The sequence below is a fragment of the Vigna unguiculata genome, chromosome 7 (assembly GCF_037176805.1).
Source record: "Vigna unguiculata cultivar grain cowpea cultivar isolate G323 ecotype 2 chromosome 7, ASM3717680v1, whole genome shotgun sequence".
NCBI lineage: Eukaryota > Viridiplantae > Streptophyta > Magnoliopsida > Fabales > Fabaceae > Vigna > Vigna unguiculata.
In genome coordinates this window covers 10,077,920-10,097,643 of record NC_140798.1, presented here as the reverse complement: position 1 = coordinate 10,097,643, position 19,724 = coordinate 10,077,920, and the positions used below count along the sequence as shown (strand labels likewise).

At 35.0% G+C, this 19,724-nt stretch overlaps 2 protein-coding genes across 2 annotated transcripts; both read left to right on the top strand.

Moving 5' to 3' along the window:
* Positions 1-285: 285 nt before the first annotated feature.
* On the top strand, positions 286-4,991 carry LOC114192381 (phenylalanine ammonia-lyase class 2). Its single transcript, XM_028082088.2, has 2 exons — positions 286-793; positions 3,024-4,991. The coding sequence occupies exons 1-2, from the start codon at positions 402-404 to the stop codon at positions 4,771-4,773; spliced, it is 2,142 nt and encodes a 713-aa protein (XP_027937889.1). The 5' UTR covers positions 286-401; the 3' UTR covers positions 4,774-4,991.
* A 7,515-nt stretch (positions 4,992-12,506) lies between these two features.
* On the top strand, positions 12,507-17,175 carry LOC114192048 (isocitrate dehydrogenase [NAD] catalytic subunit 5, mitochondrial). Its single transcript, XM_028081601.2, has 7 exons — positions 12,507-12,763; positions 14,047-14,367; positions 14,450-14,611; positions 14,703-14,777; positions 14,869-14,978; positions 15,056-15,128; positions 16,667-17,175. The coding sequence occupies exons 1-7, from the start codon at positions 12,617-12,619 to the stop codon at positions 16,856-16,858; spliced, it is 1,080 nt and encodes a 359-aa protein (XP_027937402.1). The 5' UTR covers positions 12,507-12,616; the 3' UTR covers positions 16,859-17,175.
* Positions 17,176-19,724: the final 2,549 nt, after the last annotated feature.

The window sequence follows — 19,724 nt, the reverse complement described above, 5'->3', positions numbered from 1 at the left end:
TGTGTTGTATTCCACGTCCTGTGTTGGTAGGGAAGTGGCTAAGTGGGTTCTAGTCCACAAGGGTGACATCGCACCCAGAGAAGGGGAAAGAAATTGCCACGTCGCGGAAGGAGAGCCGCTGATTTGGTCTGGTAATCCAACGCTTGTCATTATTTCTCCACCAACCCCCTTCACTACCCCTTGTGCATCGTTACCACCCTTTATACCCACCTACCAGACACCAACGCTCCAGATTCGCTACGGCCTTAACACTCTCCGTTATATATAACCCCACTCACGAACCAAACTAATCATTCACCACATTACTACGCTCAGGAACTCCTTCTCCTCTCTCCGTCTCCTCATTCCTTTATTTAAACCCGCTTCCCCCACTCACCTACCCAAACGCGCCACTAACTCAAATGGACGCAACAATCCCCAATGGTAAGGACGCTTTTTGCGTCACTGCCGCCAATGCCGCGGGGGACCCGCTCAACTGGGCCGCCGCGGCCCACGCGCTCTCGGGAACCCATCTCGACGAGGTCAAGCGCATGGTCGCCGACTACCGCAAGCCCGCCGTGCGCCTCGGCGGCGAGACGCTCACCGTCGCTCAGGTCGCGGCCATTGCGGCGCACGATCAGGGTCTCAAGGTCGAGCTGGCGGAGGCCGCCAGGGCCGGCGTCAAGGCCAGCAGTGACTGGGTCATGGACAGCATGGACAAGGGCACCGACAGTTACGGTGTCACCACCGGCTTCGGTGCCACCTCCCACCGCCGTACCAAACAAGGTGGCGCCTTGCAGAAGGAGCTTATCAGGTCATTATTATCACTTTTTCAATAAAATCTCTCTCTCTCTCTCTCTTCTCTCTGAGTATGCATTATTACGTTACACATGCTCATCTGCAACTTCTGTTGTTGCACCTCGTGAATCACCGCATCTTTCAACATGTCATGCATAAACACAGCAACTCCTGTATTACAAATTAGATGTTTCTCCTTCTTTTTTTCTTCTTGCGGTTTTACTATATTGATCTTAAAACGTATTTCACAAGTAACATCTCTTTCTTTTTTGTTTCTGTCGAACTTGTAACTGTGGTGCAGCATCGTGAAGAAAAGTTGCATGATGAATTATCATAAAATGAAAAAAAAAAAAAACAAATTGTTTTTCATAAATTCATTGCTGAACAAGATTTTTTTTTTAACACTTTTGCTGGCGTGTTTGGAAAATAAGAAATGTATGGAAAAATTTGAATCCACACAATTAGTTGACTTTTAATGAATTAGGCTAGTAGTATTTTTATTTTTATTTTTTTAGTTTTCTCTGTTTGTTTTCTATTTTCCTTTCCTCTTTCATTATGAGAAATAATTATTGATGGACGATCTACTTCATGTTTACGTTTTAAATTACTCTTCCATTACTCTTCCTTTATCCCATCATATATTATTTTATGTTTCTTTATCCCTTTATATATTATTAAATCTTGTTTATCTTCTGTTTTTGTTGTCCGTACTAGTTTTATATTACCCATGCACCTACCCATGTGTCTTTTATTTTTTTTTTGTGTCTTTTATTTTTTTTTTATTTTATTACTGCTTTCATTTCTCTTAAGTAAATTATTGTTGCTCGGTTACCTAAAACATTCACCACCACCTAATTAACGAATTTAGACGAACATAATTTTTGTTATTCATTTCTCATGGTTGAGAAAAGATGTCGATAAGTTGGCTCACCTACCACACAAATATTTCGTAATATTTTCTTTTTACTAGAGCGAGTTGGTGTCTTATACTAAAAAAAATTAGTTTAATATGCTATACTTTTACTTTTAGTTATAGTTGTATATTTTTTTTTCTTCTAATACGATAACATTTTTTAAAAGCGTTTTATGAGATTTGGTATTATGTTGGCTCAGTATTTTACTTTTAGTTTAGAGAGGTTTCAGGTAAAAATACTTTAACTGGTGTTTAAACAATGGCAAATTGACCATTACTGGAACAATTTTGTTTTTATATAAAAATAGAAACTCTTTGGACTAACGATTGATGTAAAAATTATTATAATAATTAATATATGCTCATTTATTATCATAATAATAACATCGAGCTATTTTGCGGTGAACAAATAATAAATAATAAACGTGGTTTTAACCCTTTTAAGTGGAGAACAATAAAAAGAATACGAGCTGGCCTCGAAAGAGATTTGTGTGAATCCAAATTGACCATTTTTTTTTTACAATTTGAGTACGAGGAAAGTATGAGTATGAGTGAAATGATATATTGAAATATATAAAAAAAAATCATTTAAAAGATCACTTAGAATTAGAAGTTATCATAGATGATAAAAGACCACTTAAAAAATATCATTTTAGATTATAAAAATATTTTGAAAATTTAATTATTAAAAAATTATTTTTCTTCCAATAATTATTCGTTAAAAAATCATTTTCATGAGAAAAACTTGACACGAGCTGAATATTTTCCTTCCGATAAAATGACACGACACGAGGGCCTAGAAAGAGATAAAAAGACATGACACGAGCTGGCCCGAAGGAGATTTGTACGAGTCCAAATAGTACCTGGATCTGAACTCGAGGTCCTGTTGAGTTGAAACGGCCGAGTGGCGAGTTCACTCATTAAAGGAAAACATCACGCCAGTTGTTTATTTGCACGTGACGCGAGGTTGGTGAGACTGCCTAGCCTTCCTACCTTTCCAAGTCCAAACACCCCATCTTTGACTCCTTACCTCAATTTTCTATTTTTTTTTTTTGTGCAAATTTATTACACCAAATTAAAAGTTCAACTTTTTATTTTATTTTTTATGACATCAGCTACCTAGTCATGTCAATTATTTATTTTTCTTTTTTTTTTCCTATACTTATCATGGTGTCTATTCCGAAAGAAGTGTTCATGAATTTATTTTCTTGGTTTTGTACGTTGATGCCTTCACCTAATTCCCCACCCAACTGCATCATATTATTTATTACTTAGCTAATTATAAAAGGTTCATAATTCTTAATCCTTTTTAAAAAATTTATTGTTCTTTCAGGTTTTTGAATGCTGGGATATTTGGAAACGGTACAGAGTCAAATTGCACCCTACCCCACACTGCAACCAGAGCAGCCATGCTTGTGAGAGTGAACACTCTTCTCCAAGGTTACTCCGGAATCAGATTTGAAATTTTGGAGGCCATCACCAAGCTGTTGAACAACAACGTTACTCCATGTTTGCCACTCAGGGGAACAATAACAGCATCTGGTGATCTCGTACCTTTGTCGTACATTGCCGGTTTGTTAACTGGCAGACCAAACTCCAAGGCTGTGGGTCCCTCTGGGGAGATTCTGAATGCTAAGGAAGCCTTTGAATTGGCCAACATCGGTTCCGAGTTCTTTGAGTTGCAACCTAAGGAAGGGCTTGCCCTTGTGAATGGTACAGCTGTTGGCTCTGGCTTGGCCTCCATTGTTCTCTTCGAAGCAAACATTCTCGCTGTCTTGTCCGAAGTTATCTCAGCAGTGTTTGCTGAAGTGATGCAAGGAAAGCCCGAGTTCACTGATCATTTGACTCACAAGCTGAAGCACCACCCTGGCCAGATTGAAGCTGCAGCTATCATGGAACACATTTTGGATGGAAGCTCTTACATCAAAGCTGCGAAGAAGATGCACGAGGTTGATCCTTTGCAGAAACCCAAACAAGATCGCTATGCCCTTAGAACTTCACCCCAATGGCTTGGTCCTCAGATTGAAGTGATCAGGTTCTCTACCAAGTCCATTGAGAGGGAGATAAACTCGGTCAACGACAACCCTTTGATTGATGTGTCAAGGAACAAGGCCTTGCATGGTGGTAACTTCCAAGGAACTCCCATTGGAGTCTCCATGGATAACACCCGTTTGGCTCTTGCTTCCATTGGCAAACTCATGTTCGCTCAATTCTCTGAGCTTGTCAATGACTATTACAACAATGGATTGCCTTCGAATCTCACTGCCAGCAGAAACCCCAGCTTGGATTACGGTTTCAAGGGAGCTGAAATTGCCATGGCTTCTTACTGCTCCGAACTCCAGTATTTGGCTAACCCTGTGACCAGCCATGTCCAAAGCGCGGAGCAACACAACCAAGATGTGAACTCTTTGGGGTTGATTTCGTCTAGGAAAACCAACGAGGCTGTTGAGATCCTGAAGCTGATGTCTTCAACTTTCCTCGTTGCGCTTTGCCAGGCCATTGACTTGAGGCATTTGGAGGAGAATTTGAAGAACACTGTGAAGAATGTGGTGAGCCAAGTTGCCAAGAGGACTCTCACCACAGGTGTCAATGGAGAACTTCACCCTTCCAGATTTTGTGAGAAAGACTTGTTGAAAGTTGTTGATAGAGAGTACACGTATGCCTACATTGACGACCCCTGCAGTGGCACGTACCCTTTGATGCAGAAACTGAGGCAAGTGCTTGTGGAGTATGCATTGGCCAATGGAGAGAATGAGAAGAACTTGAACACATCGATCTTCCAAAAGATTGCATCTTTTGAGGAGGAGTTGAAGACCCTCTTGCCTAAGGAAGTGGAAGGTGCAAGACTTGCGTATGAGAATGACCAGTGTGCAATTCCCAACAAGATCAAGGAATGTAGGTCTTACCCGTTGTACAAGTTTGTGAGAGAGGAGTTAGGGACATCGTTGCTGACTGGTGAAAAGGTTATCTCACCCGGTGAAGAGTGTGACAAGGTGTTCACTGCCATGTGCCAAGGGAAAATCATTGATCCTCTTTTGGAATGCCTTGGAGAGTGGAATGGTGCTCCTCTTCCAATTTCTTAGTTAATCATTTTCTGTATCTTGATGAAGAGTGGTTTCTTTCTATATACGTATTTGTGTTGATAAGAATTTGGTTTGTCTGTAAGCCTGTGGCAAATCAATCCACATACAACTTTCAGGCTTCCTTGATGCCAAGGAACTTGTAATTCATATTGTAATAGAATTCCATTTGTTTGCCATAGCTTTGAGTGCAAATATTAATACGTGGCCTTTCATGTGAAGGATGTTTTCTCTTGGATAATTCTTATTGTGATTCAATTTTCGAAAGAGATTTTACATTTATGAAATTATCGTTTTCCTCAACAGATGGAAAATTTCACATACCTTCTTTTCATTACAAAGATAATAAATAATTTGTCGCCAGTGGGTGTTGTAGTTATCAAGTCTACTCTCCTTTTCGTCATACAACACATGGTGTATATAGAGTGGGTATTTATAAACTAAGCGTCGAGAAATGTGACTCTATGTAATCTTTCATCATGTTTAGGTAATTAATTATTAAATATATTTATAGATATATTTATAGAAGTAGTTGGTAGAATATTAAATGTGCTAAAAGTTGTTAAAAGAATCGGCTCAATTTGTAACTATTATTTTAAGATTAGAGTGGTTAGAGTTCTCCATATATACAAGTTTGTGTATTCTTTCCACATAAACAATTTCAATACAAATTTATTTTCTTTTATATTAATTCTTTCAAGTTGGCAACATAGCTTTCAAGATTGATAGTCGTGTTTTTGTATATTTTTTCTAGTGTATTAGTTACGGTTTCTTTTAAGAGTTACATAAAGTACATCCATTTCTTTCAAATATAGAGATTGTCTAAAGTGTACCTAACTTGTGGTTTTGTCATCATTGTTGCACCTCGTTTTTTGTCCACCAGAATTGTCGCTAGACCTTTGTTAGAACTATTGGCGAAGCCATCATTGAAGTCGTTGTCGCTATACTATCATTGGACTTTTGTTGGAACTGTTGTCGGAGCTCCTTCCATTGCCATTGTTAGAATTGTTGCTATTGTTACCACTACCACTACCGAAACTTTTGGTATTATTGTTCTCTTTTAATTAAGAGGAGGTTAAGGAATCCCTATTATTTACTTAAGCATGACAACTCCACTAAGCAATGTTAATCTTCTAACTTCAGAGGTACATGCATTTCGTGTTGAAATTGAATGTCTGAAATCTCTCATGGAGTCTATTAATAAGCCACCTTCTGATACTTTCTCTCTAGCCATGATTGGTAAGAACTCCAGTTCTTCTTTTAATGTTTCTAAAACTTTATGTAAGGACTCTTGGGTTCTAGACTTGAGTGCGATAAGCCATATTACCCTTCATTAATCTCTTTCAACATTGTATGTTTCTCTTTTCGACAACCACATTATTGTTTCCAATGAGACTCGTATCCTAAAAACTAGTGGTTGTAATGTTTCTCTTTTACCCTTCCTCAACCTTAAAGATGTTCTTTATGTTCCAAAACGTTTTAATAATCCTATTTAATGGAGGACGAAGTTCGAAATTGGGGAGAAACGCTTGCTAGGGTTCGTGAAAGGATGCACAAACATAAATGGGTTGGACTAAGGGCACCACAAACACTTACAAACACAAAATAAAGGGGAAAACGAGATACGTAACCACAAACACTTATGAATACATAATTAAACGAGGGAAAACGAAGAACAACAAAATGCGAAGGGGGTGAAACATGGGGTGACGTCGAAACGCGGATCGATTGGAAGGCGGAGCAAACAGAGGAGGTCACACCACTTAGAGATAACGCCAAGATAAGTGAAGGAAAGGTCGCCACTTGAGCGGAAAACTCAAAATAAGACCATTGTCACCACTTGGGTGAAGCACCCAAGATAAGATTGTGAGATTTGACACATTCAAAGGTGTAGAGAAACTCTCAATTCATCAAATCTGTCTTTACAATGAAGGAAACTCTCTCTATTTATAGTCTAAGAGTAAGTTGTCCTAAAAATAGGTCAAACTAAGCATGGCTTAACTCCTAAATACAACCGTTAATTAAAGAAAACACAAAATAACATATGTGAAGTTTTCAAGACGTGTCGCTCTCGTTGGGCACCACCCTTCTGTTGGTCATGCCTTCATCATCCTTCCCTTTTGGAGAGAATTCAACCACAAATTCTAGTGGCCACATTTGATAAACCAGGTTTGGATGAATGCAAGCACCAAGTCAACCAAAAGAGAAAGGACAAAACTTTTTATATCGCATCGTCTGAAATTTCCAATCACAAATTGTGATCCCATTCAGTGCACCAAATGTAGCTACTACTACAATGTGCTAAACCCATTGAATCATAAAACCATATTATGCTGCCAACTCGGAACAAATTTGGGACTGTGTACCACTTCAACCAAAACACTGCCAACTTAAAGTCAATGCACCGTTTGGTTGCTAAAAGATGTTGTGTTGCATATTGCAATTTTAGCAAGGCAGCAACGTTTCAGTTGTTGTGTAATTGGACCCTTAACTCTTGAAACTTAACGCTATATCAAGAGGAGGTTGCCACCGAATGGATCAAATCACCACGCTGCACCAAAAAAGAGCCACCAACTCAATTCAAAATACTGCACTGCTACATCAAAGTTCCAACTGCCACCGAATGGACTTAAATGTTGTTGCCAATTCAGCCCTTTTAACTATGCCACCACCGTTTAAAAAAAGTATGTTGTTGCCAAACGCTTGCTTTAGTTACCCAATAGCTGCTACATCGACTTGGTTCTGTCATGCTTCCAATTCCCATGAATGTGACAAGAAAGGTTTGTTATGAAGGCACCATGATTCAAGCTGCAACCACTCGAACTCCAAGCTATTAGAACCCAAAATTGGTTGTTGTTGAGTGATGAAGTCAACAGAAGAAAATTGTTGCACTAAAAGGCTTCCAAAATCAACCAGAAGGGTTGCCACCGCTTGAGACAAAAGAGAAATAAACATTCCTATTATGCATGTTGCCAAACTAATTCAACCAAACATAATGAACATCTCTAATTACATAAGTTGCACCGCTTGAAAATGTTTCTTAGTGAGTTAAGGAATTGACTTGCACAAAACATTCAATGACACCATAATTTGTTTACTTCTCATCATCGAACCACAACCACTGAAGAAATTTGTTGCACTAGATGTACCGTTCTCAAATTGTGCCAATATAGTACTACCGAAAGAAATTTAATCTGATATTTGCTGTTACAACGTGCCAAAACTGTTGTCTAAGAATCACCACCCTGACGTAACCAAAATTGGTTATTATCCCAACCACTTGATGAATCAATAATAACTCCTAGCTCCACTTGGCAATTGAATGTTTCATTAGGATTGAGTGGATGAACGTGGCAACAATTCGGTGCCAATTGTCCACCACGTTGCACACCAATACCTTTGCTTTCACTGTTTAAAGCATATTCTACACTTAATTCACAACGCACTTGCTTTTTTTAATGGTTGGCACCAAATGGGATCTGAACAGGTTGTTACCAAACAATGATTCACGTAGTAGTTGCATCCAAAATCTCCAATTAAGACACTAGAGGAATCACCATCAACTTCTTCTAGATTGTACCAAAAGAGTGATTCCAAAAGCTAGTGTTTTCACTATCATTCACTAGCCCAAATATAGGTTGTTGTTACTTGAAAATTATAACCAATCTAAACGAGACCAAAATTTGGACACAAAAACTACAATTTACACCGCTTAGGCAAGGGAGGCAACTGTCCAAGCAACCACTAATTCACGTTCCAGTTGCACTAGAAAAGTGTGTCAGATTTTGCTTGCACTACACCTCTCCAAGGTTCGTATGTTGCACCGAAGGAAGCTGCTACACAAACGGGTCCATCTGATGTGACAAGGTACCACTCCAACATGTTTCCAAAAACACACTACACCACAATTTCACTTCCAAATCTGCCATGTGATAATTGGCTCAAACGTGGAGTAATTTCACTTGCAGCCCCAACTCAAGATAGGGTCATTATGTCTCCAACTGAAGCCAACCCACATTCAATTTTTTTTTTTTGCACCAGTACATTAAGACTACATCAAAAAACTAAGAAAAAAAGGGATATCTAACGTTGCAACACAGAAAACCAGGTTAGGAAAAACACAATTTATTTCACACTCCCTATAGGTGTTTCTCTCTGCCAGATTAAGAGTATGGAGGGATCACTCAAATCCTTTCTCTAAAAAACCAGAATACATATCACTTTTAACCAATTCTTAGAGCTAACTTCTCGAATGAAGGATGACCAACTCCACTCCAATCTTTTGAGCACACAAAACTAGAGAAAGATGTGGGAAAACAAGTAAATAAAAAAAGTTGGTGTGCAACAAAAATTTAACATAGATTATATACAATTGTCAAGACTAGATTTCATTCACATTATTCTCATACATTCACAAACATCTCAATTCCAATTTCATGCCAAAATCAACTCACAAAAATACTCAAATCCTATTCCTAGCAACTTTGAGTCTATGATAACTCATCAAGTTTCAATTCCTTGAATCCTCAACAAGTCAAATCATGCATTAAGTTCAAGAGTCTTAAGATTACTAATGAATCATGTTCTATCCCTAGATACAAGCTCCATTAGGCATTCAATTTCAATTATAGGTTCAAAAGACATTTTCCAACACCTCAAGATCCATAAATCATGCATGGGTGGCCAAACCAAAGCAAGCATTAAGCATGGAAATTAAATGCTAACATAGAAATGGAAAAGCATATGAATTAACATCATAAAATACACAAGAATTCAGTTCATTGCATCTAATCTCAACAAATAGGTTTAGCTGTCCATGGTGGAGAACCTAAGTTTTACAAATTAGAGAGATAGGGAAGAGATGGAAACAAAAAAGAAGATGCAACACCTCTCCCAAGACTCTTAGCAGCTGCTCCATGCTCCAATTGTGCCTCCCCTTCACATCAACACCTCCAATTCGTGACTCATCTTCCTCTCCAACCCTAAAAGGGTGAAAAACCACCATGAATGGAGGAGAAGACCCAAGGAGAAGTGGGAGAGCTTCCCAACACTCCTAGCAACCTCTAAGAGGCTCTCCAAGCACCCAAAAGTGTTTTTCTATTGTGCAAAATGAGGAATTTTCCAAACCCTCTTGAGAAACAAGATTAAAAATCCATTTTTTTGACATGTTAGTGAGCCACCGCTCAACCTTGTCTCAACAACACTTAGCGCCAAATTTTGCGAACTGAATGACGCTCAGCCTCAATTTCCACCACTCAGCCTTGTAGCGCTCAACCCCAGTTCGCCACCGCTCAGCCTTAGGCAGTTTGACATCATTATGTATTTGAAGCACTGGGCATGATTACAGTGGCGCTCGACGTGGGTATTTGCTTCAAAATCAATATTTTCTTGTTCAGTCATGCTCCCTTGAGTTCTTGCTTGTTTTCTTTCACCACAAATGCTTCCTATTAGCTTATTTAACATACTTAAAAAAGAGATTAGAGGCAAAACAAGCATAAAATAACTAAAACACAAAACAATACAAAACACACTAAACTTGAGGCTATAACAAGATAAAAGCTAGGCAATAGTTGATTTATTCATGACAATAAACACACAAAAAGAGATAAAAATGGACATTATCAAGCACCTATTGAGTCACTAATTAAAGTATATCCTAATTAGAGTCACTAATGAGAGCACATGTTGCAGAACCACTACCTTGGGGGCTTTAGGTGCCATGGGCTTTGAAAAAAGCCCTTGGTGTGTGGACCACGAAAATAGGGCCTAGCTCTAGAGGGGTCAGGGCTAGTCCAAGAGTTGAAAATTAAAATGACAACTTTAATAAATTGGTTCAATCTCAAACATCAAATCTATTGAAATTTCAATCTCTCTATTGAGTAACAAACCAAGTATATCATTGGAAAATACTTTAGGAAAGTTTTGAACAATTATATTTTTTTCAAATCAACTACCTCTTTTAGTTCCATATAAGATGTAATAAATATTCTTGAATTTCATTATCTAAATGCTCATTTACTCAATTTGTAAATGAATTCAAAATATTTTTAAAATTAAAAAATATTATCAATTTTTCTAGTCCAATTCAAAATAACTTGATTGAAAGATAATCCGTTCATACTTAAGATTGCATTTAATTGTGACAAAGGAAGATAAATTAAATTTACAAGAAAAAATTTTATTTTCAATGAACATAAAATAATATAGACAAAATTTACAAATTTATTGATGGAATTTGAAATAACCAAAACAATATTTAGAAAGAAGATTGACAATTTAAGGTGTTATACATATAATTAAAAATAACTTAATGAGTTACGTGTGAGTCACATTTAAAGTTTTACTTTAGTGAAATGTTTATTAATGACAATGTTATTTATTTCTAAATATCAATTATGTATATTTAAAATAAAATTTTCAATTACGGTATTTATTTCACTCCTATTTTTTAAGTTTTATTATCTGTTTATTTTTCAATTATTTGATAAACAATTTAATTGTAATTGATAATAATGTTTAAATGTACATCACTTCAAATTTTTAACTATTTTATACTTTCTAATGAATTTTTTAAATTTTATAACTATTTTTCCATTATTATATGTTTGACTAAGTTTTTAACAATCTATAACAATATAGAGAGATTTCCTATTTTGTGTTTATTTTTCGTTTCAATTTTACCCTTAATTATTATTTTAAAAATTAATTATTGTATAATTAGTTTATCTTTAACTTTTTTTAAAATTTCTTTTATTTTGACTGTTTTCTAGGAAAACTCTTTTTATTTTAAACACACAAGCGCTATCGCGTATGTTTTTTTGCTAGTAATCTATAAAGAGGATTTTCTCTTTTGTGTCCACATCTCATAATACCAATTCTATTCTTTACAATATAATTATTTATTAAATTTTTAAAATTAACGGTTATTTTTGCCTATTTTCTATAAAACTCTATCTTTTTTTTTCTTTTTTTTATTCATCAACAATTAATTTATCTATTCATTTCACTTTATTTTTAACATTTCACTTCATTTTTAATAAATATAAATTTATTTTATATATTAACTTAATAATATTACATTGTTATCATTTACTAATATACCATCATTCATGTATAAAAAATAGTATACACGATAACACATGCATGTACGCCAATTTATATTAAAGATTGTACTATTCCAATCATTATTAGTAATAACAAATTATATTCGAAATTATATTACACGACACAAATTGAAATTGATATCTTGTAAATACTTTTGTTTTGTTATTTAATTTTTTTTAATATTCACATTGTTTAGAGACCCAAAAACAAAATCATATACCAATTTTTATATTTATTTTAATTTTTATTAAATTATTGACCAGAATTCTTCTTTTTATTTACTCCTTATAAAGAAAAAGTGAAAACGATATCAGAATTGGGCTCGTCTACTTGGATAAATAAAATAGGAAGAAATTTCTTTTTTTTAAAGGAAATTACTTCAGAAAAAAAAAATATGTATGAGTTATGGAGCTTTGAAAATCCAAGATCTAGAGAGAAAGAAAAACAATTAGCTTCGAAAACTTCACAACTGGTTTTTATCTTTCAACTTTTAACTAACTTTTTAACACCATATATATTTCATTGCTGTCAAACATAACCTTGTTTGTATTGAATTTTTCAACTACACATTTGTTTTTCTCAATTTTACCCTTCAATACTTTTCCACTGCTGATACCCTCACAATCCCGTCTATTTTCTATTCGCCCTGTCTCACTAATACACTACTTTCGTTTCTTTTGGTTGCAATAACAATTTGGTTTGCGTTTTTGCTGTGCGCGTGAGAAAGTGCTCGTGGTCAAGCATGACTTTTCAGCTCCTGCGACGAACCTTCGGAGGGCGCTTCCTGTCAAACCCTAGGGCCTTCTCCTCCGCCGCTTCCTCCACGATCCGCGCCACTCTCTTCCCCGGCGACGGCATCGGCCCCGAGATCGCTGATTCCGTCAAACAGGTTCCCCTCTCACAAATTCTTCCGCCTTTGTAGATACGCGGAATCGCTTTCAATTCCGATGCCTTTGTTTTTCTATTGTCTCTGTGTTTCTGATTTGTACTCGCTCGCGCTGTTTCTGCGTGAAATTATGTGTACAATAGCTAATCACGCACCTAGAAAATGATAATCTAGAATTTCCTGAGCGAACTTTACTTCAATAATATTATGTATAAAATCTAAATAATTGTTCTAGGGAATTCGTTTTCTCTTTAAATAAATTTTAATGTTATTTTTTTGCAAACACAAAGGAAACCTGTCGTTTAAACGTTTGTGAAATGTTTTCTCATTATTGTTGTTGACGTGCAAGAGGAAAGAATTTTGAAATTAAAAATAACTTTTTCGTTTAGAAAATATATTAAAATTCAGGCCTGTGGTTCATTGCATTATTCCTGCGATTGTATAATTATATATGGTGTCATGTTTTTAGCATGCAATGCGTACACTGTCTTGAGCTACAGCGGCAGTTGCCTTCTTTTATGTGTGGTTTCTCAACGTTTAGATTGTGGACAGGGGCAACTAACTAGATAAAGTTACGAGATGTTGCTGTGGCTAATGTTTATGGTGTCAGTATCGCTAGGGCTTGTGTAATGTGTGCGAGGGATGATAGAGATAATATGACTAACTTCTTCATGAATCTAAATGATCCTTTACTGATACGCTCAAGTTTCATCTTTCTGCCGAGTTTTGTTTTATATAATTTTCAGTAATTTAAGCTGGACTTGAAATAGCTCTTGGTTTCTATATATACTATGAAGCTAGACAATGACAGAGACACAGGTATAGATTGCAGGGCATGAACACACAGACGCACACATAGTTTAAGCTTTAAAAAACAAGATTTTTAGTTCTTAAGAGTGTGGCTTTTAAGATTTACAATTTCTTGGTGAAGGTTGTGTGTGTGTGCCAAGACTTGCTATTTTGCAAGCCGTTCTTGGAAGACATCGGGCATCATATGTGTGAAGAAATACTTTCTATACCTTGCTTGATTTCCTAGTATTAAGGTTATATTGGTTGTTTTACTTTTCTCACTTTTCCATGGCTCTGCAATCTGTTCTCCACTCTTATAATTCCCTCCTGGTTGCTATTGAAAGTGATATCTGATTAACATTCTCTATACTTTATTCTTTTTCATCTCGCTTGCAATATTTGCTTCTTGCTGTGTAGATTTGTATAGTTATAGAAATGACTTGCTTGGTTGAATTCATCTAATACACATTCAATTATTATTGCTATTGTAATACTAGATATTTGAAGCAGCTGACGTCCCAATAGAATGGGAAGAGCACTATGTGGGAACTGAAATTGACCCTAGAACGCAAAGCTTTCTCACATGGGAAAGTTTGGAATCTGTTAGGAGAAATCGGGTTGGCTTGAAAGGGCCAATGGCCACCCCTATTGGAAAAGGGCATCGCTCATTAAACCTTACACTCAGAAAAGAGCTCAATTTGTATGCCAATGTTCGGCCTTGTTACAGTCTTCCTGGCTACAAAACTCGATATGATAATGTCAATCTGATTACAATCCGTGAAAATACTGAAGGCGAGTACAGTGGACTTGAACATCAGGTAAATTTCACTACCATTGGTATTAAGTGCTATCATCTGAATTCTGATCATTATAAATTTGTTTAGTATTTTTTGGTTTCAGGTTGTGAGAGGTGTAGTGGAAAGTCTCAAAATCATTACACGCCAAGCAAGTTTAAGGGTAGCTGAGTATGCTTTTCACTATGCCAAGTCTCATGGAAGAGAGAGGGTTTCTGCAATACACAAAGCCAATATTATGCAAAAGACTGATGGTCTTTTCCTCAAGGTCCACCATATACATGCCTATATGAAATGTTTAGTCTCAAATTTTGTTCACGAATTCTATTGATAACACCTTTTCTTTTAAATTATTTCAGTGTTGCCGTGAGGTTGCAGAGAAATATCCTGAGATAACTTATGAGGAAGTTGTCATTGACAATTGCTGCATGATGGTAATATAATGAGTTAGAGTAATGTAAAACTGCATTTAGAAATACTATGTGTTAGAAAATTATTGACACTTTCTTTTCTGACCATCTACAGCTTGTGAAGAATCCTGCACTTTTTGACGTACTAGTGATGCCTAATCTTTATGGTGATATTATCAGTGACCTGTGTGCTGGCTTGGTTGGGGGATTGGGCTTAACACCAAGGTATTTTTATTGATTTATCCAAAGAAATGTGAAACTCACAATTATATCATCTGACAACGTTTAATGTCTTTTTGCAGCTGCAACATTGGTGAGGGAGGTATTGCACTTGCAGAGGCAGTACATGGTTCAGCACCTGATATTGCTGGAAAGGTGAGCTGTGAATGTATTCATTCTACCTTGTAGTATCTGTACTACCTTTTTGTGCCCTGTTGTCATGGAATGTGATGAGTTTGTTTCATACTTGTGATGAATAGTTTTGTTGCGAGGCATTAGACAAACTAATAGGGAAAGCTTTTGGTACCATCCTAATTCAGGTTGAAAATTGACTTAACCCGACAGGCCACCCAAATAAACATTTACGTGATTGCAAAATGTTAGCCTGAGCCTACCACAGGCTTCAGTTTTGGGATCGGTTTGAGTGAAAGTCTGTATAGACATTTTCGTTATTTGAAAGCCAACTACCAGACGGAGAAATTACACTTTTATATTTTTCAAAATGATATAGTCTTTAAATTATTATATTTTGTATGAAGTTGAAATGATGTATTAATTTGCAACAAAATGTGCATGTCATATCTAATATATAATAATGAAATGAGTCATCTTGGTTGTCCACTTGGGCTTTTTAAAATTTCCAAGTCTTTAGCAAAATGCTTGCATACTTTTTTAGAAGCTTAGTCTTGTTTGATAAATAATTTAAGTGAAAGTTAGCCAAAAATAGGTGGGGGGCACTGGGCTATAATGTGGGCTCCTTAGAAGCTTTCTGGCTTCTTCTCATCTCTTAATCTAGTCACAGTCGTTAATGGATTAATATATGTAATCTTTTTACACAATTATTGTCTCTACTCTCAATTAGTAGTTTTTCTTTTGCATTTATGGTCAAACATCTATGAACAGCTTTAGTTATTTATAATATGGGGATGCTGGAACCTAACTCGTAAGATTACTGCTTTTAGCAAAAGTGTTGAGAATATAAAAGTGTTCCTAAAATATGAAACTGATTAGAAATTAAAGATGAAACAGAACCTTAGAGGTATTAGTTATCACTTTTTAGACTTATGGTATTGGACATTCTTGCCCGACTGTTATTCAATTTTGGTGGTGTGTTTTGCTTCATGATATTTAAGGATTTTCTCATTAGTAGGTCATATGTAACATTATTTTCTCTAGTGTCGATACTTACTACTGTATCAAAATTAGTCCTTTAAAAAGAAGCAAGCTACCAATTTGAGTTTCCCCTTATGAAAATTCTGTTCACAATATTAATGTTCTCTCTTCCTTTTGAAAATGATCTCTTATATTAAACCTATATTTGTTTAGGATTTGGCACAACCATCAGGTTTCCCCCCTTCTTAGAATCTATTTTGGTAAACTTCTTAAGCATTTCTAGAAAAATACAATTAGATAAAAAATGAAATAAGTTTCTTAATAAGGTAAAATAGTTAATGTACAAGTTAAAAAAAATGATTTTGGAGAAAAGCTAAAGAAGAGAAACTTATTTATTTTTTTCGTATTTTATTTTCCTAGTAATGCTTATAAAGCAGTTTGTCTAATCAAATCCTTAGTGGTTGCTAGTTCTTTCGAAACAACATCCTATCTCTCGAGGAGTAAGGTTGCATGTATCTAACTAGGTCAACACTTTTTATGAGATATACATTGTTGCTTACTATTTTCCTCCGTATATGTAGAATTTGGCAAACCCGACTGCTTTACTGCTGAGTGGTGTTTCAATGTTGCGCCATTTGAACCTCAATGACAAAGCGGAACAGATTCAAAACGCCATCCTCAAAACAATTGCAGAAGGGAAGTACCGAACTGCTGATCTTGGTGGCAGTTCAAAGACAACTGAATTTACAAAAGCAATCATTGATCATCTTTAAATTTTGATTCGGAGTCAGCAAGAAATTCTTGCTTATGATTTTGGTTTTCAGTCAACTTTCTTTTTATTTACCCTTATTTATCCGAAAAAATGGGATTACCTGATCTTAAAGGAAGACTCAACTAAGTGTGTGACATTTTACAAACAGACAAGGAATGGGCAAGCATTGAAATATTGGCTTCCCACTGCAGTCTAATGGCATTGAGAGGAACCCCTTCACAATGCACATTGATTGATGACCCTTGTTAATCCTTTTTAGTATTCTTTGTCAATAATATAGCACTAAATAAAATCACCAGATGATGTTTCATTTGTTCATCCCTACAATCTTTCTTTGTGCTGGATATTGTTTGCTTTAATTTATTTTTCTTAATTTTTATTCAAAATCGTGACTTTGTTTTTGCCCCCATCCTCTTAGAAGACACATAATTATTGGGAAATTCCAATTAGATGTTGTCATGGTTCATGAATATGCCTGAACTAACAATTTCTGTTTCTGCAACATAATTTTCCCGAATAGGATTATTACACTTGATTAATGAATATGGTTGATAATATTTGAATGTGACGACCGAGTTGTTATCTAATATTTATAAATAACTCGTGAACTTTATCAACTCAAGCTTCAATTATGGTTATAAAAGTGTCCAAATTATGTGTTTGTAACTTATTTATTTTTATTTATAAGCGTCAAACTTCAACAGATTTATTATGCTTTTAGTTTTTACATTCTTTTATTTTGAATTTTATATATTTTTTTGTTTTTATTTTTATTTTTACTTATTGATTGACATCTTATAAATGCAATAATTTTTGTTAAGGTTAAAGTATTTTTATCTTTAAAAAGGATTAAGTTAATTATTTTCTTAAAGTTGAGATAGCACGTACTAAAATTGTGTTAGAGACACCAGCAAACCTTATTTGTTGAATACAAATAGTTAGATGTTGTCGTGGTTGGGATTTTTACTCAGTCTACAAATACTATTTGGATTTAAAATGCTTTGGTTCATGAACATACTTAACTGTTTTATTTTTTTGTTGTTGTTGAAGACAAATAGTTAATGGTCTTATCCAATGCTAGACATCAAACATAGATTTCAACCCAGGATGAAAATAAAATAAAACATTGACCATGTATTTAGATAAAGGATTTCATAATTTTTAAGATATTTAAATATATTGAATTTGAATTGATGTTGTTTTAAATTGTTTCACTTTCTTAAGCCCGTTTTTTGAGTGGATGATAGATTTAGAGGAGTGGAAATGAGCTGATTTGAGGGAGAAGAAAGGTAAATAAATGTGAGAATTTTTAGATGAAGGGAGAAATGGTAAGAAATGAAGAGAAATGAAAAAAAAATTATGAAAGATGTTGAATGATTTGATTTATGAATGTATTATTATTATTAATATTAATATTAATATTAATATTATTTATATTTAATAATATTATTAGTATTTTTATTATTAAAATATAAATTTATTTATTATTATTAAATGCAATGCTTAATATTATTAATGATACTATTATTACTATATCATGTACATCAAACTATAAAAACTATAACACTTTCATGTCACAGGACTTTTCCGCTTTTCTTTGCAAATGAGGAAGGAAAGCCAGCAAAAAATAATAACGTCTCACTTTTATTTGAATAAGATAATTTAAATTTAGTGAATTTTAATTTTTTTTTTCATAAAATATTTCAATTACAATCAAATTCAAAAAATATTAATATTGATCGTCTTTTGTAATCAATTTTGATTGATGTTTTTTTTTTCAAAGTTGTTGTAGATTTTTTTATTAAATGTTTGTAAAAATAATTTCTCAATTTATATTAAATAAGATTATTTTCATGTTATGAAATGTTAGATCAGGTCAAACTCAAGTAAAATAGAATTGAGTCAAGCTCATTCAAGGTTAAGTCGAGTCTTCACCGATCAAAATCAAGTCATGTTCACACAGGTTAAGTTAAGTTGGTTTAAGTTCAACTAGAGCCAAGTAAATCTTGGTCCCAATCGAGTCGAGTTGGTTGAACCTAGGTCAAGTCATAAGTTGGTCTAAGCCTAGGTTGAGCTGAGTCAATTTGATCCAAGATCAAGTAGAGTCGATTTGGACCCAATTTGAGTTAAGTCAGGCCAAGTACACATTCAATCGAGATGAGGTGGATCACCATTTATCTAAGTCCAGGTTGACCCATGTTTAGTTGAGTTTGAATTTTCAACAGGTTAACAAGTTAACTGCAGTAGTCTTAAACTGTAACTTATTCAATCAGTTGATTTATTTTTTAATTGATTGATTTCACTTATTAAATTAAGTGACATCAACCGATTGATTTTAAAATCAACCTATTGAATTTCGTAACAGTTTGACTATAAGTGATGTGATTTTCGAAAGAGAGGTAACAAGACCATTTTTTAGCGCGAAACCATTCTAGAAACCTTGAAATTCTCTCTCTTTCGTGATCATTCAGTTTGCAGCTGGTGAAGATTGATATTGGGTCAATTCTTGGAGCATTTTTTTTTGTGTGGTTGAAGCTTGGAAAAGGTGTTTGTGGTGGGCAGGGTTGTGCTACCACTGAGGTGTGATCTTTCTCAAGCTTTGTGTGTGTGCCTATTGATTTTCCAGGTCTGCAAGAGTTGTGATTCTTGTGTGATTCAAGAGTCTTTTGTGTGTGTTTTTGCTTATTTAGAAAGTGTAAGAGTGTAAACTTTATAAATCTTTTGAAATAGTACAAAGTTAAGCTCGGGTTGCCTTGAAAAACTAGATGTAGCTCAGGTTTGAGTAAACCAGTATAAAAATCTTGTGCATTAATCTTTTCTCTAACCCTTCTCTCTTGCATTATCATTCAAAGTTTAAAGAATTTGGA